The sequence below is a fragment of the Plectropomus leopardus genome, chromosome 5, assembly GCF_008729295.1.
Source record: "Plectropomus leopardus isolate mb chromosome 5, YSFRI_Pleo_2.0, whole genome shotgun sequence".
In the NCBI taxonomy this organism is placed as follows: Eukaryota; Metazoa; Chordata; class Actinopteri; order Perciformes; family Serranidae; genus Plectropomus; species Plectropomus leopardus.
In genome coordinates this window covers 27,698,997-27,723,585 of record NC_056467.1, presented here as the reverse complement: position 1 = coordinate 27,723,585, position 24,589 = coordinate 27,698,997, and the positions used below count along the sequence as shown (strand labels likewise).

The window sequence follows — 24,589 nt, the reverse complement described above, 5'->3', positions numbered from 1 at the left end:
TCCGCTGACATTATGATTTCCTTAAGGCTTTTCACAAACAGGCTGCTGCAGCAAATAAAACAAAAACTTCCTTTTGTACCTTTTTGGACCAATAAATAGCACCTTTAAATCAGCTCTAAGGCTGTCACAACTGGCTGCCAGCATCTCAGAGCTTACAGGTTACTGCAAAACTTACTATAAGGTGATTGGCTGCCATTTTCACATTACATTCAAGCTGGAGAACTGCAGCTCCTCACCTTCCTCCCAACAATTTTTCCTTCAATTAAGGAGTAGAGAGTGACATTTCACTCTGTTCTTCTCATCTGAGCTATTTCAGGCTGAGCTTTGCTGTCAGACTAACAAAGTATAACGTCTGCGGTGCACCAGACAGGTTTTAATTACATTTCTGCTGATATCTGTGCTGGAGCCTGATAATGCAGCGCAAACACTGCTGAAGTATCATAAGTTAACTTTTAACTCCACTCTAAAATCTCCCGTCGAGGTTCTCACACAAACAGACCAATTTATCTGTACAGCATGTCCCTAACATCTAATATTAACATTTTTTTTATCTTCAGACCATTTGATCACAGTTTTAGCACCAGTAATTCGTACCTTCTCAAGGTAAGTGTAGCTCCACGATTTACCATCCGCAAATATCTGGGAGGTGATTCTGCCATTCTGGTCATACTCCATGCGTACAGACATGGTACCTCTTTGGATCCCTGCCACATGCCCCCCTGGAGAATACGTGACATTGACTCCATTCAGACGACTGCTTGGCGCCCACAGAGTTGGCCGGCCAGCGTGGTCGTAGTGGATCCGTAATGTAAACTTCCTGTGGTCATCGTAGACTTTTTCAGTCCTCGTGATTCGATCAAAGTCCAGTGACAGCAAGTTCCTGTTGTGAACCTAAAGGAGAGGAAACAGGAAGTTAGAAACATTTCATTTGACCACAGCAGCACCAGCAAGGGGGAGTAAACATGTTTGGAAGTTTGAAATGATTGGGAGGAACCGGTGCACTGCTCTTCTGAGGTGGAACCTTATGAGGAGGGCTTTAATCACAAAGTGATTATTTTATATTCTTCTTTTCACAGCTTTTCATTACAAGAGAGGAGCTGTATCTCAGGACTGCAGGAGCAATTGAAGTGATGAAATTATAAGAATTACCATATTTCTTTGTTTGTGCAAAAAATTCAGTGGAGTCTTAGTGGGAGTATGCCTATTCATGCAAGAAACATTAGAGCCACATTGATCATTAAATTCATTTTCACTGCTTACTGAAAAGAATTACCAGGCGCAGATGACTCTCATTTTATTTAGCCATTTCCGTAAATTGGAAAAGAGGAGAAAAAAATCAATTCTTCTCCCGTGTGACTCAGGACATTGTTTAAATGACACTTTTTTTTTTTTTTGGCCTCTTATCAATGCATGAGGCTGCACACAGTGACCCCCGGCTTCACTGTGATCAAAGCAGAGAGAAGCTGCTCAGAAGAGTGTAATCCCTAAGTCCATGTCCAGGTTCAGCACAGAGATGAACCCGCTGCCAGGGTTTATCTCAGAGGCGGCTCCTGTGTTGCAGCCAAAATGATCACCAAATAGCCCCACCGCTGCGTTTTTCAGTCAGCAGCCTCTGTGAGCAGAAGCGTACAAATCACTACTTTAACACTTTACAACCTGGATTGAGATCATTTGTCTTGTGCTGCATTTAGACAACTTTCACAAGCTATTTAACCCTTTAAAACCTGAGCAAATTGGTTTAATTTCTTTCAAAAACATGGGGGGAAAGACAATGAGCAACAAAAAATGTCCCACAAATTGCAAGAAATTAGTTAAAGGTGACAATAAAATGCCCTAAAAAATAGTTTTTAAAAAGGAAGCAATTAAAAAAAAAGAAAAAGAAAAAACTGGGGGGAATGTACAGAAAACTATATCCTAACTATTATAATTACATTTTTAAATTATGTTACAGAAAAAAGTTTGTTTTTTTCTTTTTTACATTTTCAGCATTGTGTATATGACAACAGAATAAAAAAAATGATTTTCCCCTTGGGGATTATTAAGTAGAAGCATTCTTTAATACATTTTTGGACCATGTCTTTTTAAGATGCTCATTGCCTTTTCCACATTTGTGAAAGATGTCAAAGCAATTTGCTGAGGTTTCAAAGAGTTTAACACCATCTGGAAAATTTGGGAAAATGTGGTGATAGAGGTCTCTGGCATTAATTAAAATGACCCCCCCCCTGTCCCCTGACTCTTGTTATCTGTCACTTGTTTTTCTTAATGCAAATAGCTTCTCTTCAAATGTGCTACCGTCTGACTCGGTAAAATACTCGACAAAGCTTAAAACAATCTTCTGCATGCATGACACAGATCAGGTAGCAGGGGGCTTGCTGAAAAGCCTAACTTTTTCAATCTCACGTTGAGAAAAGCATGCTTAGGTCTCTCATCTGTGAAGGGACAACTACAGCAGAGGCAATTAATGTCACTGATACCTAATTGAGAGGATTACTTTACGCTAAAAGCACCAGATTCATGAAGAGCAAGATTCCGTGAAGGTTTGGAGCAGCACAAGCAATTTGAGCCCCAAGACACTGGGCGAGGGCAGGGAGGGGGGGCTCCAGTGTGTCGAGGAATAAAAACAGGGGGTCCACTTTTGTTATCTTTCCTTTTACTGTCATAAAGCGTCAGACTGGACCAGTGTTCGATTTACACCGTGGCTTTTGGGGGAGCCTTTTTATACACATACACTGCATGTATGAATACACCTGCCTAACATGTTAAAAATATACAACCAATGCATTTCAATTCACACAGAGAATATTTAGCCAGAGACAACAGAAAAACATAATTATTCACTGTTGCAATGACTTTCTTTCAGTTGCTGCCGAGAAACTTTTTTTGTTAAATAGACCAGAGCAATATTTAACACCATTACAATTATGAACATGCCTACTGCCTCAAATGTTGGTTAAACAGGAGGCATATTAAGATAACCTCTCCAACAGTTTCTCCAAACACAGCAGCCATCACTTGCTGCACAGTAAAACATGCCAATACACCAGGGTTTCACACATTTTTTTTTTTTTGTGGCAGCCCACTAAAACATCTCCTGCCACAAATAGATTTTTGGAGCTGGACCGTTCATTAGCGATTGGAATATATATACCATTTGGTTATTTATAGCACCAAACTGTGGGAGCGCAGAGCACACAATGAATCAAAAGGCATTTCTAGGTTTTTTTGTTTTTTGTTTTTTTTTCCCCCCCTATCCGTTTTAACATTTATATAAAATCTTAGAATTTGGTTTCTCCCATTAATTTATTCGGATGTGCATTGCTTGTGCAATCTTGTTTGTTAGCATTGCGATCGCTGCTTTATTTTATTTTTGACAGTAATAGCCTGCCAGGGTGGGACCCTGGGGTGGAGGGATTGGGGAATGAGTAGGGAAAAGTAGTGGGTTGGGGAAAAAATAAGGGGTTTTTCTTCCTTTCTACATATGCTGTTTTTGTTTATTATTTTGTACACCAGTATATAAAAAACTAAAAAAAAAAACTCACTCAACTCTAAAAAACTAAAGGGAGTTTAAAAAACAAAAACATTTGCAATCACTCTTATCAGCTGCTCCACTCATCCATAGATCTGATCAGATCAGCTCCAACAACTTGACAGATCAATTATCCACCCTGTGAGTCGCAAACTGGTTTTAAGGAAATAATACAAAAATAAATAATTTTACAATAATCCCTGTAAACACCCGGTGACTGTCAAACCCTTTTGTTGTCGATGTACCTCATGAAAATCATATCCTTGTGCAACCCTTTAAGTTGGTTCCTGTTTGAACTTTGCTTCAACTACTAAAGATACATGTGACCCCCCACCCAAAAAAAAAAACAACAAAAAAAAACATTGATGAGATAGCAAAGACTGCTCCAGCTCAAGCATTTCCTAAAACACTGAACGCAGTGTTTCAGACTCTCTGGTAGGTAGCAGAGGCTCGCTGTCTGTCCAGAGAGATTGTACTGGGATTGCTTCTAACAGGAAATAAGGTAAAAGAAAGACAGAAAGTTCTTCAGGATCTGTTTCACCAAAGACTCAACAGGGTGGAAAAAACCTCTTACAGCAGAGATCCCAACATCCCATGAGAATGGAAACCCACTCAAGAGGAATTATTTTAAATTGGACATTGCCTCTAAAGGGAAATTCTCAAGGAAAGCAGATGTGAAGAAACAGAAGAGAGACTATCACAGCACACAAGACCTACAATGATACAATTTAAACTGCTTTCAACATAAAACATTGCAGCAACATCTGATCTCGCAATCAATATCAATGACTTCTGTGTCAAATGACAAAATCAATCTGTGAAGTGAAGACGCCTTTCATCGTTTCTTGGGATTAATTCAACAATTATTGTTTTTTTCCGTCACAACGGTTGTTTATTCCCTCACATCGCAATCAAAGAAAACAAATTCTAGTTTTTTTATTTGTTTCCAACTTGTATGTCTTTTGAACAAACATCCTGCATCAAAACACTGTGATAATACTAAAATACTAACACCAGAGCTCGAAATTTTCAGTTCTTAAAACATTCTGAGAATGGTACAACACAACCAGTGCAATGTTTTGTAATGTTTTTGTGATGTTCTTCTTTAAGTCGAGGTAACATTCTCTATAAACATCAAAAAAATGTTTTGTGTGTGTGTGTGTGTGTGTGTGTGTGTGTGTGTGTGTGTGTTACCATGTCACTTTACATTACATTTTCAATTAAAAAAAACATTCTGTAATTTCAGGCCTCAATAACATGTTCTGAATGTTGTTTTGAAAACATTTGTCTTTTGTTCTCATGTAACACTGTGGGAATGTTTAATAAAAGAACATTTTAGTATCAGTCACTTCTCAACATCACCAAAACATTCTCAGAATGCTGCAGTTAAAACATTAAGTCTTAGTCAGCATTCAACCTAAATGATAAACATCCTTAAAACGATCTTTGAATGTTAAATTAAGATATTTTCTTTAAATCATTACTTTACTAGGTGATATAGGCCAATGTTGTGGGAATGTTCCCTACAGCGATATCAGCTTTGTCTCTCTTTTTAATATCACAATGAAGTGATTGATGTTTGTTGCCATGGCGCAGTGGCAGCCATAAGGGTTCACTCATTATTGTGTATTTACAAACTTCTTAGTCTGAGAGGAGGGTTTGTTTCTATGTAAAGAAACAGAGCTGCCGTGCCTCGGCAACATAAATCATGAACGCTGTGGGAGCCTTGGAGTGGGGAGCCCGAGTGGCACGTGTCACTGTTGAAGGGGTGAAGTGAGGACCATCAGTGAACCATTTAGCCTTAAGACATGAAAACCACAACGCAACAAACACATGAACATGTGGCTCCACAGTGAAACAATTACAGTCAGAGACACAAACTTAGGCAGCAACAACTCAAACACTTTTGCTTTCCAACGTCATCTTCTCTCATTTCTAGCACAACAAAGATCTTTGAAGTCTGAGCCTCTCTTGTTCCTTTTCTCATGCACCCTGTGTTCTGTATTCAAGGCCCCCCTCTCCCCTCTGCACTGCCACACACTCATCCAGCCACCCACGTAATATCACTTGACATGCCACTCAAGGTCGCTCAATGATTCCAGCTCTGTTCATCCCCTCTGTTCTTGCCATTAGGCTGCTCCCATTTCCTATCTCACCCCTGGGGCCATTGTCTGTAACATACATTAGAGCTTTCACTTCCAAAGGGACGACGGGGCCATTAAATGAACAGCCAATGACAGACAAAGTGGCACCTCCCCATTAGCGCTGTCGCCTCCCAGACAACGTGGAAGACAACTTAACCAAAGTTTTTATTTGCTGTAAGAAGCTAAGAAAAACAATAAAAGCCAATCAATCAAGATAAATTTTTCATGGGCGCTGCCTAAGTTAATAGCAATTTCCAGGTGGTCATTCTAGATGCTTTATGGTCAAACATTGGGTGTTTATCTCATTATGAAGAGGGACCTGTTGATATTTTGTTTGTGACTTTATCAATTCTGCAAGGTCAGCCATGTATCTCTGAATTTTGACCAAACGTATTTTATAGACAAAATAATAAGAGTGTGCACAATTTATTTAGTCTACTTAGGTCAAAGACAGACAAAAAATGATATATTGCAATGCCTATAGCTCTCTCCTCTGTGTCAGTTATTGAACAACATCAAAAGGGTTGAGCTGAGATAAAAATTTTTTCTTAATGATTCTGCATGTTTGGGACCAGCTGTGCCAATGGAGCACTGCAGCCAGTTGGGTTTTTCAACACAGTGCTAGTATTTGTCTGAATGCAACCCTGTAACAGTTTTCTAGTAAACAGGGTTGCTATTTGTTAGCCTTAGACTCACACCAAGGAATGCACAGGTCTTTTGGTCAAGGATAAACCGCACAGGGACTGGAGTCTTGTTTGGTAGCTGGAATTCAAAGCGATTTTGAGAGTGATAGAAATTTTCCTCACCACCATGACATCCTTAAACATTTATCCCGTCTATTACCGTGTCATAAAATCTACTCTTACCGGGAGTTGGATATTCACAAAATTTGGTTTGATGTAAACATTATGATGCGTCTCTCAACATTAATAAAATTAAATTCATGTTTTTTTTTGGAAATCACAAAGAAATTCATATTAAGTATTAAGTTAAAGATCTGTGATGTTGAAACTGAGAGAGTTTTTGAGACAAGGCTTTTAGGGGTTGTGATTGATCATAAATTAGTCAGTGGCAATCCGTATAAATACAGCCATATATTAAACTCTAAGGCCCTGTATAGAAATTATTGCTTGTACTTCCTTATATGTCTTATTGTGTGGAACTGTGGGGTTCAACCCTGAAAACGACGATGAAATTCAATAGTCTTATACAAAAATGAGTCATATGTATCATTAATAAAGCTGGTTGCTTTGATCACACTAATGAACCTTTTTTAAAATCCAAAATCATGGGGGCGTCCCATGTACAGAGGCTGTGTCCTTGCCGCAGCGCCGCAGGTTCGAATCCGACCTCTGTCCTTTGCTGCATGTCTCCCCCCCTCTCTCTTTCTCTCCCCCTTTCACACTCACACTATCCTGTCAATTAAACGCAATAAAAGCCCCGCAAAAAATCTTACCAAAAAAAAATCATGTAATTAAATGATTAGGTATATTATAAAACCATGCAAACAATGTTCAGAGCTAAAGAAAGTCACTCTCAGAATGCATACGTTTTTTTGGTACAGGAGAGTAAATATGATTTGAGAGGTTGTTGTCAGTTTAATGTACCAAATGCTAGAAAAAAGACATTTAAAGATGCATTTCTGTTGTTGGGGTTAAAATGTGGAATAATGTTAATGGAATAATATATATTAAAAAAAAAAGTGTTACAAATTTTTGGTTTTCAAAACAATGGTTTACATTATTTTTTAGGGTTACAAGTCTGAATGAGGTCTTATTTTAATTCTTGAGTTTAAATTGATAAGAATGTAGGACAGGCATATGTTGCGTCTGCCTGAGCCTTTTCAGTCACTACTTAATACAGACTTTTGATTTTGTTAATACAGTTTGTATTATTTGTTTTTATTGTAATTCTTTTTTGTTTTTAAGATATATTTTTGGGACTTGCAGTTACGGTTACACCTTGATCCCTTTTAAGTGTGTGTGATTGTGAGACACTCTTGGCAAGGTGGCATGCTTACCCTTAATCTGCGTCCATACACAGTGACCTGGCCACGAGCCTGCTCCTTCCTCTGCCGCCACTCCACCAGGTTGAGGCCATTATCGATGGCCAGGGTTACGTTCCTCTTGCTGACTGTGGGGTTGACTGTGCCGGCCAGTGAGTGGGGCTCAGTGTGCAGGGACACCTCCATACCATTGGCCAACACTAACCGTAGCGAGCCATCCAGACCAATGAAGTAGCTGTTCCGAACTTGATCTGAGGATGTAGAAAGGGAAAATGATTATGATTCAGAATAATACGAGAAACAATGGCGCTTCTAGTGGCTGATGTAAGAGGACTAAATCTAATATTCATTTCAGCGAGACACAAATATAATGACCTAAAATGGCTGCTCAGCAAAAAGAAAGCCTTTAGCAGCAGTATTTAACAGAACCCCGGCGATAATGTTGGGTCTGTGTCAACAAAGATCAATAGTGAGAGCTTTCACAGCGCCAGTAAAGTAAAGTTTTACAGCTGTTGCAGCAGCCTGGAGGATACAGGGAATGAAAACTATCAAAGCAGCTAGCATGCCTATGGCCACAGAGGAGGCAGGGTGAACACACACACGCAGAAACACGCAGACACGCACACATATTCACAAGGGATAAATCTGAGCCTGTCTGTTACTGTCCCTAGGTGACGACAGCCTGTGTTCCAGCTCCAGACCAGTGACTAATGTTTCCACTGAGCATCTCATGTACATTCATCAGAGAACGTCTCCTTCGTGCCTCCTGTCAGTGCGCTGACAGGGACCAGGATGAATATTATTCTCATTAAGAACAGTGGAAAATTAATGGCTTGTCAAACACTACATTAATTAGTTGACTTCATTTAACAGAAAAAAAAATCAAAACATACACAGTTATTTCCTCATGTTGACATGTCAGCCTGAAGTGATTGTGACGATTTCTTTATTTTGCATCACACAATATTATAAACATGTGAGGAGAATGCATTTTTTTTTCTTTTACATGAGGCACCATAGGATGTGTTGTGCTGCTGAGGCAAGAGAAATGGGAAGAGGAGGCAGGGCTGACCTTGCACTGGCCCTTACCTCTCTCCATCATAGAGACACGTCAGGGGTTGACCAAAGGCCTCTGGGGCCGACCCTAAAGCTGGAAATACTGCTGAATTGGGAAGTTCAAGCAAATGCATGCAAACAGTTCAGATCAGCGGGGGAGGGATCTGCCTGGCAATTCCATTTAAGGGGCCTGTAGTCTTTCATAAAACTAAACAAATAATGGAACTGTGTGCCTGACCAGTATGCTAACATTCACCATTTTCAGGTGTCACTTACAAATAAAGATGTCTCTGTTGAAGAATAAAAACAAAATGAACCTCATGCAGCAATATTCTCTTCAAATTCTCTTGTATTTTCTCTTAATTTTCTGTTAAGAGATAAAACAAGAGAAGTCAACTCAGAGGCACCAAACGTTCTTAATAACACCCTCGAAACACTACATTTGGGTGGATGTTATGCAGTGTGCAAATAGTCTGGCACATGCCCAAGAATTGGAAGGATGTCACCAAAAAAGCTGTAAGAAGAAGAACTCTGCAGTAGTAAAATTGATGTAATGTTAAATGAACTTTATAAAAGGAAATATAATTTTTCAGAGTGCCTGTAGTCTTCACAGGAAACCAAAATCCAAAATATAAGATAAAAATAAAATACTCTGTTATTAGTAAAAGTGCAGCATTGAAAATGTTACTTGGGTTTAAAAAGTACAATCAGGAAAAGAAAAAAAAAAAAAAAAACGATGTTACAGAATAAGAATTATTATAATGCACCTTTTCCAGGTTATTTCCTTTTATTTTTATTTTTATTTTAAAATTATTTTATTTATTTTTACTCATTTTCAGACATTTTTTCTTTCTGTGTTTTATTCATTTATTGCATATTTTTGGGTTATATCTTCATTTGTTGCTAATGCCCTCTTCCCATGTTTTTGAAAGAAATTAAGCCAATTTGCTCACGTTTCGAAGGGTTAATTCAATTAAATGACACAGTTACAGTCAGTTTTAATTTCTGCTTTCCTCAATCATTTAGTTTTGCTGAGTATTTTAGATTTTGAGACTGTTGGTAACTACATAGTGGCTATTATGTACAAAGCCACTACGCACAATATGTTTGCCTTAATTTACACTTGCATCTCTACTTCCATGACTTTATTATTAATTCAAGTCACTGCTCTCCAGACAGCGTATCTAAATTCAAAAGTGCATATTTGACACATCAATATTTTACTATCTCTTGAAAACTCTGCACCTGAGTTGCGACTACAATTTTGACAATTTAGACAATTACAGTAAAGCTTCCCTACATATAACATGTATTCCTCTCCACAAACTGACAACATGATGAACAACCCTGAGGTGAGTTAAAGCTTGTGCAGAGGAGGACAAAAACACAACCAGATGACCAGAAAGGAATCTTGAGGGCAGTGCATTCATGTGTTATGTGATCACCTAGTTGCAAGCTTACAAAGCAGACAATAGTGAATTAATTAACAGCAGAGTTCCTGGCGCCGCTCTTCTCACCAGCACATGTCTAAGAGAAGGTCACAACACGGAGGTGACCAGTCCATTGAGCTGCAGTGAGAAACCAGAGATTGTCATCTTCTGTTTCAGATGCAGCTTTGCAGGAGGATGGAGGACACATTCACATTTGAATGAAATGTTAGAGGAGGAGACGGTGTGTGTGTGTGGGACAATATCTTAAAAACTGAAGTACTAAAGTTTAAAGCTATCGATGTGTAAGCAATGAAGTGACAAAACAGGATGTCAGTACGCCTGAATGTGTAAGACAAATCAGGTCCGCTCTCTGCCTGCATCTCTTTCACTAAATGTCCCAAACCTGGGGGATGTTGTACAGTGCGGGCCACCAGCATTCTGCTTTATGAATTGTGTTTTATGACAGAAAGTCAATAAATGTTTCCATTCTGGTAAATGGGACTTGCATTACACATTTTATTAAAACAACACAGGAGCAACAAATACTGCTGTTAGTGCTGCGAGACGATGTGTCTCTATTTAAAGGTCAAATCAACGGAAATTACTGAACACTGAACTTTAAATTAACCCCTCTATATAGTTATGTAATTAGTACACAGTAGCACGTGTTTTGAGATATTGATCTAAAACGTCACCTTGAGACAGAAAATAGAGGCAAATGGATTTTTGTTTGTTGAGATCAAAGTACCGATGAATGAAATTTCAGCTTTTTGAAATGTTCTAGTCATTCTAGATTACCTACAGACTTTACTAACAGTTTCCATTGGAACTTTCATCCTGAGTCATCCTATTATGATTCTATAGTAATACTATCTCACACAGGCTCCCCCACTGACTGGACTCTATGGGTTATACTCTCCTCTAGCAACGAGCTCGCATTCACCCACTGGAATTTGCATTATCGGAGCCGACCAGTCAAAATGTACCAAACTGGTTATGTGTGACCCACAATATATAAAGCTTCATTCCCACTTCACAAAAAAACTAACACCTGCTAAAATCTGGCTTTTTAATTCTATGAGAATCTGTACAATTGCTTCACACCCAGGATCAAATAACTATTATTAATAACTAGTATTATTGCCTACAACTTCAATCGGCAGGGATGGGAACACAACACCCAGATGAATGCGTCACTTTCATCTCCTTAACCGGGGAGATGCCATGATGGGCCGTCACTAATTACCTCGTCTCCAGCTGAGCAAAGCTAAAACACCGCTCCAAATTAGTCTGCACTGAGTTTGAAAGAGAGACTGAATAAGTAAGAGATATATCAAGATAAGTAACCATGCTGCTTTCCACTGTTTTCCTGTTCTCCAGTACACACCAACAAAACAACCCAGCAGTTTGAAGAGGACACATCCCAGAGTAACAGTCCACAGAGACCTCGGAATCGCTTATTGTCTTTTCCCTTACTTGAGACTAGTTTGTCTGTTATTGTCTAGTCCCTTACCAGAGACTAGTTTGTCTTGGGACATCCTACAAGGAGATATTGCCTCGTACAACACAGCTGCAGATATCAAAGAGACACACAAACCTCTTCACCACGGAGGGTGGGGATTCTGACTTTGTTTAACTTCCCAAATTATGATTACCACTTGTAAACTGTGAAGGCAGCTCAGTTGTCGACTGAGAATGAAATGTGATCATAAGTTGGTCCCTGAGACAAAAGGCTGGATTTACACTGCATGGTTCATGGGACCCAATTCCAATTTTTTTCACTCAGGTGGCACAGATCGGATATGTGTCATTAATGTGTAAGCGGGAAGAAAACACATGAAATCAGATATTCTCAGGTCGGTTTCGGGCCTCATTCATAAATAAAATAAATCAGATAACAGATATGATTCGGATGTCTGCAAATGAGTCTGTAGTCTAAGCAGACAGGTCGAATATTCCCTGGCATTGTGAGTCATACGTAATTGAAAATGCGACGCATTTTAATGACCTAATTACATGTACTTGGAAAGTGGAAAAAACAATAATGGAGGATGAGGGTTGAAGTCAGTGGTCAAATGCAGAGGTCACCCATTTTTTAAGCTTTTGGGATGAAGAAACTGTTAAAGCGAAAATACACGGGTTGAATCAAATTTTCTAAGGATATTTCATTCACAACGGGAAAGCGAAAAACCCCTGTTTACGCATCTTTAGTGTAGTAAAGTTTAAGCAGAGGTAAATGCAGATATTAGATTTGGGTCACTTTTAGGAGTAGACGTAAGCAAAAAAAACGGAATTGGCCATCAAAACTTGTAGTGTAAATCCACTCAAGGTTTTCTTAAATAAGGGTTTCATGTGACCCTTATTTAAGGTTAACATGATCATTGGGCCATGAAAATAGTAAAGAATCCCATCTACAAATGAAAATAAAAGTGTACAAATTGCACTGCAGGAAGATCCTCTTTAGAATATTGATAGTCCCTAACCATAGCTGAAACAAAACTGAAGCTTTTGACACCTACATCCAAACAAAACAGCTTAAAAATCACCTGCTCCACTTGTGTGCCTCAGTAAAAGACACTAACCTTGCATGAGTGTGTAGAAGTTGCCCGAGGCTGACAGGTTGGTGGTGATGGTAATATCCTCTTTGCTGGAGCCCTCTGCCTGGATGCGGACCGAGCTGTCGGCGTCTGTGCGGAAGCTGCTCACTCGGCCCGTGGGGTAAGTGACGTTAGTGAGACGCCCGTAACTGTCATACCTACAAAGAAATACACTGATGTGAGCAAAAGAAGGCATAGAGGGCCATGTCATTTGTATCAGTGTATAAACAATAACTACAGCAGAATCATAAACAGCACTGCACTGAGCCTTGTTGAGATTTGTTAAATAGTAAGTGATGCGATCAGAAGCATAAACGCAGGTCAGTTATGCATAAATGCATGTTGGCACATAAATATGACAAATGAGTTGCTCTGTCATCTCAGATTTACTGTGATTATAAGGTGCTATCTAGGATATACTGTTCTATTAGTAATTACAAGAAGGGAGTTTTTTGTAGAGTCCGATAATTTCCTCCTGGTGTCACAAATTGTGGAAATGTGTCAACACAGGCAGTAAACGCAGCAGCAAAACCATCAATGTTGGCAGACTGAGGTAATAAAACTCAAAACTATCAGCTTTAATCACTGAAGCACAGCCAACACAACTTCTAAAAAGTGTGCAATGTCCTCAGCAGCTCGCTATTCATGAATAGAAAGTGGGTGCAGCAAGTTAAACAACTTTTGAGTTTTCTTGCTTTTGCAATCAGATGTGAATGTGACATTAATACAAATTCTACTCAGTTTGTGAGTAACTTTCAAAGGATGTAGGCAATAGATTAGGAAAAAAAATAGTGACAGGGAAAAACTGTCATGGCCGAGACGAGAAAGCACCTTTCACATTTGGAAAACTGCTTATTAGCTTAAAAGATTAGTGATATCACCTAATCTCATTATACAGTCTATGAAATAGGAGCACTGAGGTGCAACTCCTTGAAAGAGATGCAGCATCTCCCCAGCCTACAAATCAGTCAGTTCATCACATACAAGAACATGAGTGGCCAGATTGTTTCATTTCGCTCAGAGAGCACATCAGCATAGAACAATTTGAAATCTTTCAGATTGCCAGTGTTCCAGAATGGGAGTGAGTGAACGGTACATTACTTAGAATGAAGACTTTTATCTGCGCACTGAATACAGATTGGGAAGCCCTCTTCAGTGTTGCTGCCTGCCATAATAAAGCCTCTAATAAATGAGATGGCGGGTGCTGGTTTACGGATATTTCCTCAGCGCTGCCATCTCAAATATCCAATATGGAAAGGAAGAGTGGGAGAGGAATCATCTCCCAGAGATAAATGTTATCTGATCTCAACTGCACTAGGGACAGAGATTCATAGATGCATTTCAACCCACTTCAGGAAATACTAAATAGCAGAGTAATTTATATCTAAAGCATTTGATTTCTTTTGATACTGCACACATTTTATCAGCAAGTCATTCTCCCTGTCTTCATCGCACAATCAAAGTTTTTTGCCGTGAAAGCACTGGAAGTTAAATGTTATCTGCACTGTAGCACATCTAACGGTTCAATATACTGGACCAAGAGAGCGCTCCTGTTTGCCTTCACCTCTGCACAAAAGACAGAGTCCACAAGACGGAAATCTCATTCTAGAGCAGCGCTGCATGCCCCAGCTTGATCACTGACCCAAACTCTCTCTGTCTCAATTAGGGCCTTGAGCCAGAGCCATTCCTCGGGCTTCACTGCTGAGCTCTAATGGCTCTGGCCTGCTTCGACTCAGCTGCCTATTAGCTTGCTTTCTCTGGACAAGAGGGGCATGTGGGGGCAGGGTGCTCAGCAGAAGGAGAGAACCGCTTTCCCCCTGGATGGCCACAAGTCTATTCAGATTGCATCACCTCTGTGTCACATGCTAGCTCTATGACCTTTCACGCTGGGGCCCAACAATAGGCCAGACACTTCATATCAGCGTCCCCTCCAGCATACCTAACCACAGTCTTATGCAGAGTTTTTCTCATATTTTCCCTTTGTCTTGCTGCCAGAGCACATGTGACTGATGACTGTGGATATGATATATGCCATGGGATAACTTAACTTTCATTAGTTGCTTTACACGATTTTGCCCTTATTATTGATGTGTTGTAAGATCATTCATTTGAACCCAGTAACTAAAAGCATTACTGCCCTGTTAATTAGAGGCCAAGACAACAATTATGCTCTCTCCAAAATGCTACATGATTTAATGGATTTACAGTAACCCCTAAGCACTAGCACTTATCATTACAACAAAACATTAGGAGGTCAGCAGAGCATCTGCATATACTGTAAATGTCAGAACAGATGAGGTTGCCAAGGGTTATGGCAGAAAAACAGAGTAGCAGATGTCTTTTGTTCTCAAGTCAGTCCTTTGTGTTTTGTCCCTGCATTCATCCAAGTTCATCTGAATGTATGTGATACCAGAGGTAAGTACACATTAATTAATAAAGGTAAAATGTTTAGCGGTGCACTTTGTTGAAGAGAGATAAATGGAGGCTCCTTTTCATTTCATCCTGATGAAAGCAAATTTTGGTTCTGACCTTGGTTCTGGGGGGGGGGTGACCTTCACAGCTAATTATTCAGAAAAACAGAAAAACAAACAGTCTTTATTGGGTTTAAATGAAACATGGATGATTGTGTGTAGGTAAGACAACATTATTTAATATGAACGAGAAAAACAGGGAATTATATCATTGGTTTTATTCATTTTGACTGTGATATAGCAATGCATTAATTAGAATGTTTTTGATGGAGAGTAGGTTGTGCTTTCTGCTGACATGCATGTTTCAAAAAGGAAACTGAGGTGATGGCTTCACAACCTAGTCTGACATTTCTTTTTGTTGTTGTTGTTGGTGGTAGGTAGTTATCCTATATTTTTATTATTTACATTTCATAGTAAAAGTAAATGGTGGTAAACTGGCCTTCTACAATTGCATTTCTAATGCTTCAAAAAACGTTTTAGATTAGCAACTTGCTCCAAGTGATGTGCTGCAACTTCGTCTATTTTTTTTCCTAAATGTAATGTTTTGACCATTTTTGATGTTAACATTATTCAAATATTTACTTTTATTTTTAAAGTAAAGTATAAAAAAATACCAGAAAGATTTTTTTAATATATAAATCTGTGGTTAATTTTTATCCAACTAAACAACAAATAACCTTTACCTACCGTAAATGTGACAGTACTCTTTAAATTATTGTGGGGGGCAATTATGATATTATGTCTCTTTCTTCTCAGCAATGATAATTAGGTAAAAGATATGCATTTATTGAACTTAAACATGTATTTTTTTTACAGTGAGGTCATTGTGGGTTTTTTTTGTTTGTTTTTTTAAATATATCTAAATGTGCATAAAAACTTAAACTTAATAGTACTGCAGCCCTAAACACTAATTTCTTATACTTATACTTATGACACATACTATAGGCCTCTCATTACTGTTGCTATGATAGCACAGTTCTAGAGTTATATGGTACATGCATGCCACAATATTTCTATTTCTTCCAGATTAACTCTGTGATATTACTAAGTAAGACATATATTATCTATATTCATTAGAATCAGAATCCAGTATATTGCCATGTAGGTTTTCACATCCAAGGAATTTGCTTTGGTGTAGTGGTGAGTAGGCCTAATATTAACACAGTGAGAGAGAATTAAACTAAAAATAAAAGCAAGTGTTGGATACTTAAATTTATGCTTTTCAACATGATTTTTAACCAAATTTAAGGCTGATTTTTGGAAACATTAAAATGAAAAACTAACCCTAACCTCCTAAACCTATTAAAAATCAAACTTAGGCCTATTTCATTACTTTTAAGACTAATTTTAAGGACCTGCAGATACCCTAAATAAAAAAATACGGAATATAATTAACTAAAGTTATAATAAAAAATATCAATAACACCATTCAAGAATAAGTAGATGTGAGACTTGAGAGAAATTTAGGATATCTGAACAGTCCCTTGTGTCACTAGTGCTACAATATCTCTTTATTTTCTTTACGATAGGGAAGAGGGTTCTCAAACCTGATATTAATAGCAGCCATTTTACAGGAAGTCAAGACAAATAATTCAGAATTCAAACCACCAACTGGATTCGCTGAAGCTGTAGGCAATTCCCTTGTTCCTCCAGAAATGCCTATGCAACCGTCTCAGGTGACGACCAAATCAAACACAGGTGATAAATGTCTGCTCATATTAAACAGAGCGTCTGATTATGTGTCAGAGTGTTACATTCCTCCAGTGAGGTGTAACAGATGTCTGACCAGCTTAATCACACTTTTTTTGGAATGACAGCCAGTTAGCACAGTATCCCTTGGTACAGTATATTAAGCTAAGGGACAGATTGCTTCATAGGAGTCACAAGAACGTGAAATCCTAAGCTCGTATGCTGCAGTGTGTGGGAGTGTTGTCAATTGTTCCCTCACAATGTGCGGTGTGCCTCAATCAATTACTACCTCTGCCTATTCTATTATGTTTATATTGCCTGGCCTCGTCGTAGTCCTGTGGGTAAAATGTGCCTGCCAGCAAATATATGTTGCTCCTGTGCCTAACAACTCCAAACAAGCGATGGTCTGCCGTCTGTCACTGCGAGCATGGGTGCAGATGAGTAACATATCATCCAGTAATCCTATTTGGTATGATAACAGCAAATAGGATTACAACCCTACTTCCACAGGTCGTATATTGTGAGTGACATAGACATCGACGCATAAGAGGGTAGCTCATGTGCCAAAATACTTAACTCAGATGTCGAAGAGCTCTTCAACTCTGAACATTAACTCACTAAAGCATCTTAGCATTGAGTGTAACCACAAACACAGAGCTCCCAGATCAGATGTTCCAGAGAAGACTATTGTATATTACACAGATATATACAAACTGTATATTGGATTTAACAGATCTATTTACTTGCCTTCTGGGGCAAAGTAGTAATCTATAATCAGCTCAACAGGCATCTAGACTCTGGATACAAGCATTACAGAGGTGTTTTGAAAATGTTTCCTAAAGAAGTATTTCACCAATATAAAAACTAGGTTGCCTATGCTGCAGAGAGATGCACATTCTATTGAAATTGGTGCTAGATGATCACAGAAAACTGAGAAAAAGGTCTGTGGCTTTTGGTTGGCTTTTGCTTAATAAATAAAAACCTACAGCTACCAGAATGCATCAGGCCAATAAATGCTCCAGCTGGTGGCTGACGTAAAGCGAGCTTGTGTGTTCGACACAATGCAACCAGCCGGATCCCGTATTACAGTTAAACAGTAAGTTAAAACATGTTTCTGAAAACATGTGAGGTGAGAAATATGCAACTCTGAAACAAAATCTTGGTTTATATTTGATCAGCGCTGCTTAGTTTTACTATTTGATCTCCATTTTCACTGTGCAAGAAGCAGTACAGCGGCCACTTCCTGTTCACAAACTCTTGCCATTATGGCAAAACAGGGCATTAAAATACTTTTCTGAAGACTTTTTAGGTGAGAATTAGGCAGTGCAGGAACATAACAACACAGATTTACTGTATGTTTGATCTGCGCTGCTTAGTTTTATTATTTGGTTGGATTTCTGTCTGAGTTTAAGGAACAGAGAGAGGGGTGGGTAAGTCTCTTGATCTATACTCTTTTTGTGTGTGCGACGGCAGAGATGGTTGGCAGAGAATATGAAAATGCGGAAGTACAACCTGTAGTTCAAGCAACAGCCAGCAAAACTCCTCCAAACAATGTAAGGTGTAGGGGGAGAGATATCGAGACACTGGTTAGATGGAGGGAAGTTTACCACAGTTCACCCACACACTACCCACATTTTTTTTTTTGATAAAAAGCTGGTTGAAAATTGGAAAAAAAATCCCTTTCATGTTACTTACTCAAAGAAGGTTGTCCATCCATTCTCATTTGTCTTAGTTGCAAGAAGTCCTGAGCTTCCATGGTAGGTCATCACAGCTAGCTCTTGGCCCTGGGCAGCAACAGTTTTGAGAGCATTATTGGTGCCGATAGTGAACCAAAACGTCTGCCCATCAGGGACCATTAGCCACAGAGGCATTCCTGTCGTGTCTCGTCGAATGTTTACTGTGTTTTTGTTCTTGTCAGTAATGCTGCTCAGATCTCCCGCTCCAGTGTAGGTCAGATTATACAGGTGGTCTCCTGTCGTCAGACTTTGCGTGAAAATGTGGCTGCCGTTGGAGTCAAACAGGTATAGTTCATCATGGATGGGAGAGGACACCTCGTACATGCTGAGGGGGTTCAGGTAGGGCTTGTTTTTGCGCACATAGCGGATACGAATGTTGCCCAGATCTGCTATATAAAGCTCCCCATCTGGACACACGGCCAGAGAAGAGGGTGCATTGAGCTTAGCATCCTTGGCATAGCCTTCATCTCCAAAGTAACAATCACAGTTGGCATCATTCTTGCAGTCACAGCCACTCGGTGCCCCTGCAACCAGGGAGATCTCTCCATTGGTGGACACCTGTCGTACTCTGTTTATTTTCTTTTCATCTGACTCAGCGATGTATAAAACACCAGTGTGAGACACAGCGAGGGCGTTTGCAGACTCCAGGGTGGCGTGGATGGCCACTTTGCTCATGAGGAAATGGTCGATTCCAGGCACTTGGCAGTGCATGGGCCGGCCCGCTACGATACGGACTTGATGGTTCTCTGAGATCTGGAGGACTACGTTATTGTCCAGGACGTACAGGGAGTTGTCCATGGGACTCACTGCCAGGTCTGTGGGCCACTCAAGACGTACCTAAGAGGGAAAAAAACAACAAAGAATATCAGCTGTGGGTCACAAAAAACAGACCATACTCTTATTGATCCACACATTTTTCACTTTATCAGAGGAAAACAGTCCCTCAAGGGAAGAATCATTGAAAACTGTTTACAAAAAAGATAGGATGCTGTGAAAAAGGTGGGCTATCTTATAGCTTACGCTGGAAGCAAAAACATTTTTTGAAAAGATTTTTTATCTGATAAGGGGAAGAATAGCGGCTGGTGTTCTGTTTAAAGGGGAAACACAAAAAACATGATTTTTTTGATCTAAGATGATAAGAATCGTGGTGAGGAAGGGAAGAGAGACGAGAGATCATTCAAATGATCAGATTAACTGAGAAAAGCACACTGCAACTTATCAAGAGTACCCTGGACACCTTAGGACTGGGCATCTGCATCCTTTACCTCGACTGAGTCACTGTTTATCCTTGCTTTGGGTTATTAATTTTGTAATGACAAGAGATTGCATGAGTCCTTGAAAAGAAACTGGAGCACACTTATCAAATGAAAGCCCAGCCTGCCCCTGGCCTCCTAAATTATGACTTATTGTTCTGCTAACAATATATCAGGCTTTTAACAAATTGGAATGATTGGATTCATCCAATTTACCGGTGTCCCTCTCACTTATGATCCCAGGGGGATCTCTTAGGAACATAATATGAAGTGCCATATTTCAATAGAGGCCTTAGAGCACCAACAAAGGAGACTGATTAAAACCTGGACCAAAATACAAAGATGGGGTCAGATTTTAGGCGTCCTATAAAATGAGACAGCCTTTGTGTTGTTTTGGACACTTTGTCCTACAACTGGGGAACAGGAAAGCGAATGAATTATGTGGCTGTTACTATGGTTGACTAATTTGTCATAATGACCTGGAAATGCAAATTGCAGACAATTTGCAATTGCAACATTTATCACTAGAATTGAAAGGGAGAAATCTACTGGGCATTAGGTCATATGAACTTCAACATAAAAACAAGGACACTGATCACTAAAGCCACAGTGCGTAACTTTTATGAGAATAAATTTCTGTCATGCTTGCTGTAACTGTCACTACATCTACACAGGACTACATTAGACAGGTAGTCTTTGATTGAAAATAATGTCTCTCCTCTTCCTTCTACTGCCGCTAATGGCATTTTCTAGAGGCTACCTTGGCGCATGAAAAACAACCAATTAGAGCCGAGAAGTCTCCAATGCAGCCGTCAATCATGTCAATCACTGCGGTCAAACTGTCAAACCCGACAGCGTTGAAAGTGAACCAAGATTCTCTTATAGCATTATTTATCTCCCACCTCAAATGTTTAAACATATTTTAGTTTATTTTTAGGTCACAAACTCTATGACTCATGTCAGTCATGTGAAGCATTAAGCACCACCCACCTGCTGGACCAACTTCCTCATTTTACATCTAAACAGTGCACTAAAATATGTTTCTTAAAACATCTGAGATGGGAAAAAGGCAATGCAGTAACAGAATCTTGGTTCTAATTATCTGCTGTGAGTATATACTGATAATTTCAGGAAATATAACAAAAAGGTAGTTTTATGAAAAATACCAACTACAGTGCAAAAAAAAAATTAAAAAGAAAAAAGTATATTTGGGTAAGCCAAGTAAGGAGAAAATTAAAAGCAGTGCGACATGCTGAATTTATTGAGTTAGTGCTCATCCAAGCGAAAAAAAAAACCCTTTACAGATACTGAAAAAGTTGAGGGTTAAAATGTCTCATGGTAAATTGTTTCCACTGATAAAATGTAGTCAAGGCTGACACATTAAATATAACCTCCTTTGACATGCTACTCTTACCAAAACACAGGGGTCCTGAAGCGCAAAATATGACAGCCATGGACCAATTTTCCCCTTTAACAGCTAAAAAGTGTACTAAAATATGTTTCTGAAAACATCTGAGGTGAGACAGAGGCAATGTGGTGACAACTTTTGTTTCACATTTGATCAGTGCTGCCAAGTTTGACAGTTTAACTGTAGTTCACCAGAAGTGATTGACATGATTAGCAGCTGAGTTAGAGACTCCTCTACTCTGATTGGTTGTTTAAGTTCACATGCAGTAAGGCCATTAGAAGAAATTTGAGAAGACAGACGAATAAGATTTTTTTTTTTCTTGTTTCAGATCATGTGTCTTGTGCACTGCTGTGTGGATATAATGACAGTTTCAGCAAATATGACAAAAAGTACTTTAAAAAAAAAAAAAGCTATAGCTTTTAGGTGTTTAGGAAAGGAAAAAAAAACCCTAAACTGTATACTTTACATAAGCTAAGCGAGGAGAAAGCTAAAAGCAGTGCAACATGCCGAGTTCAGTGAGTGTTTATCCCAGCAAAAAATCCTTTTCAATACAAAATGAAGATTCCTGACATGCAAATTCAAAGCTGAGAGTTAAAGCGCCTCATAGGAAATGATTTCCACTGGTAAAATGTGGGGAAAAAAGTCAAGGCTGACACATTAAATTCAGCTTCTTTTGACATGCTACTCAGCACAAAACACAGAAGTCCTGAAATGCAAAATATGACATTCAATAAAGCGTGAGTAGTAGGTTGCTAACACCCAACAGCTTTCTGGTAAAAGACTGCCAGTCATATGGTGCTGTTTTTTAACTGCTTTCTGCCCATATTCCTAATTTTCTTATTCAAAGGGCAATGCTGCCAAATAATTAATCTGAAACTGACAAGGGGCTCGGTGACGATGATTACTTCACTCTCAGCACTGGTCGTGATCTCGAATCTGTGCAGCTTTTTACAAGCAGAGCACTTATCCACCTTTGATTGAAAAACAGATTTGAGCATCACACCCTGCTCACATTCCATAAACATCCCATCATCCCCCACAAAACAGAGGCAGTTTATATAATAGGACATATCTTGAGCCAAATACAACAAACAGGCAGTGGATACATGTCGTCTTTCAGTGAGCAGAGAATGCATTTACTTGGGGAATGAAGGGGAGACTTTCAATTTCTTAAAACCTATTTCTTGTCAACACTGGTGGTTAAATATTTCATGAGCCAGAGTGTGGAGTGGCTCGAGGGAGCTGCCTGTAAGGAGGTTTTCACGCCACTCTGACTGATGAGGGGATATTTCCCGAGCTGCTGTCCCATATGCTGTAACCCGATCATACCCCCCTCCCTTTATACAGTAGGGCAGCTGTCAGTAGTGGCTGTCTGACACAGTTGCCACCAGCTAAAAACACAAAATGCGCTCATCACCCGGGGAAACGAGCCAGGGATTTGCACCAACAAAACACAAAACTATTTTTAAATTTATTTGAGCTTGTATTGGAACTATAATGTCATTTTCCATTAGCAGGCTCTTCACTCTTTGCTCGTAGCAGCATGATGCCTGTCTGAAGAAGAGTAATATGTCATTATTTGAAGTCCCTCTCAGATTTGAATTGAATGTCACAGTCAGAGCCTTGATAAAGCTTTCAGAAGCTGCTAAAACCCTTGAAATATGTTCAAGTGATCTTGTTTTAACACATGGTTTCCCTCTATTTAAGTTTGAACACAGCAGGAGATAGGAGGAAGATTTTCAAGAAAAACATAAAATGGAGCAGATTTTTTAAGAACAGCAAGGACCTATGGCCTCGGTATAAACAAATTAAAAGATTCTTGAGGGAGGTCAAACTCGTGTCCTTTTGCATGGTAATAAAAAATTAAAAGACAGGGAGCTTGCAGAGCTGCACATTGCATTAAGGGTGAATTTTGCTGCAGTGTGCTCGCTGCACAGATGGCATGTCAAGATAACAATGACCTCATCAGAGGAGAGAGAGAAATCTGACATTGTGTTTTGCCTTGAACAGGTGAGGTACAGCAAAAGTAATGACCACTGTGATGAGCCTCCTCCAGAGAAACTCTGGTCTTAAGTGAGGGATTGGGGAGTGTTTGAAGTAGGAAGCTATGTGCCCTGGATGAATTTTTAATGGATGCTTTTTACTGTCTGAGTGTCTCTGGCAATGCTGGTGCGATTTGTCATCGTTGTAGAGCTGCAGTCAGTTTGCCCGTTTCCTCGCTGCCGCGGAGATCAGATGCAAGCATCTATAGGCGCTTGTGTTTGTGAGCAGTGAGCATGGGTCATGAGGGGGATGGAGTTCCCCTGGGGCTGGAAATGGGCAGCTGGAGGCTTTGGTCCTTCCACTAAATACATCATTTCACAGACACACAGAAAGCTTCTCTCCACTGGCATCTGAGGACTCCTCAGGACCTGTTTGCTAGTCGAACCCAATAACATAGACAATGGGGCAAGAAACAAACTAATGCATGCACATGGAGCAGGGCTTGGACATCAATCCAATCTTAGAATTAAAGCCCAAAAATGCCCCTTTCATGGCAGTAAAACTAAAACAATTATAGATACTGAAGACAACACAAATACATAATTGCATTTTTTAGATTATGAATCACTAGCAGGTTTGGCAAAACAAGCCTGAACTACTTGGGTTAAAAATTAAAATGTCTGGAAAAACAGCAAAGAAAAGGCTGCTAGAGTGTGCAGAAAGTCAGTCTCGTCACCTCTACAGGGATGTCACTGAGCTACACACTGATGTGACCTCAGTGCAGTGTCCTTGCCTCGGGAATGTGTTCTGTCTGAGGTAGCAGTCTGGTTTATACCGTATATGTGTGTATGTGTACATGTGTTTGCGTGCATCAGTTAACATGTGTACGTAAATTGAAAGTCAGTGAGGTTATAGTTCATCCTCATCATCCCCCTACAGCTATAGGTCAACGGCCCTTTGAATATGGGGCTGTGTGGACACTTGACACAGACATGGACGCTCCCGGGACCACAGTGCCACCTCTGATTTCAGCATGGTTCTGTACCCCGGTCAGTGCTATGTTTATTCCTGTGTGTTCCACTGGCCTGGACAGAGTCCAATTAACTGCCCATTTAAATTTTTTTTTATTTATATTGCTTATTAACCATAAGATAATTAACATTTTGTAATTCGGCGGGCTGGCACAGCTGTGTTTGGGGCTGCTTTCCTGAATTCATAATCTTCTGGACCAATGGAATTAATCTAAGCAAATTCACACCATCCTTGGTTTAATAAATTTCATATCGTCCTC

General features: G+C 39.5%; 1 protein-coding gene across 1 annotated transcript in view; it reads right to left on the bottom strand.

Annotated features, from left to right (window-relative positions):
• Nucleotides 1-24,589, bottom strand: part of tenm4 (teneurin transmembrane protein 4) — a 195,079-nt gene that overhangs the window by 15,746 nt on the left and 154,744 nt on the right. The window contains exons 26-29 of the mRNA XM_042486820.1: nucleotides 18,614-19,491; nucleotides 12,744-12,916; nucleotides 7,691-7,926; nucleotides 595-891 (exon numbers count right to left, since the gene is read on the bottom strand). Of these exons, the coding sequence (XP_042342754.1) occupies nucleotides 595-891; nucleotides 7,691-7,926; nucleotides 12,744-12,916; nucleotides 18,614-19,491 (1,584 nt within the window). The remainder of the gene's footprint in view (nucleotides 1-594; nucleotides 892-7,690; nucleotides 7,927-12,743; nucleotides 12,917-18,613; nucleotides 19,492-24,589) is intronic.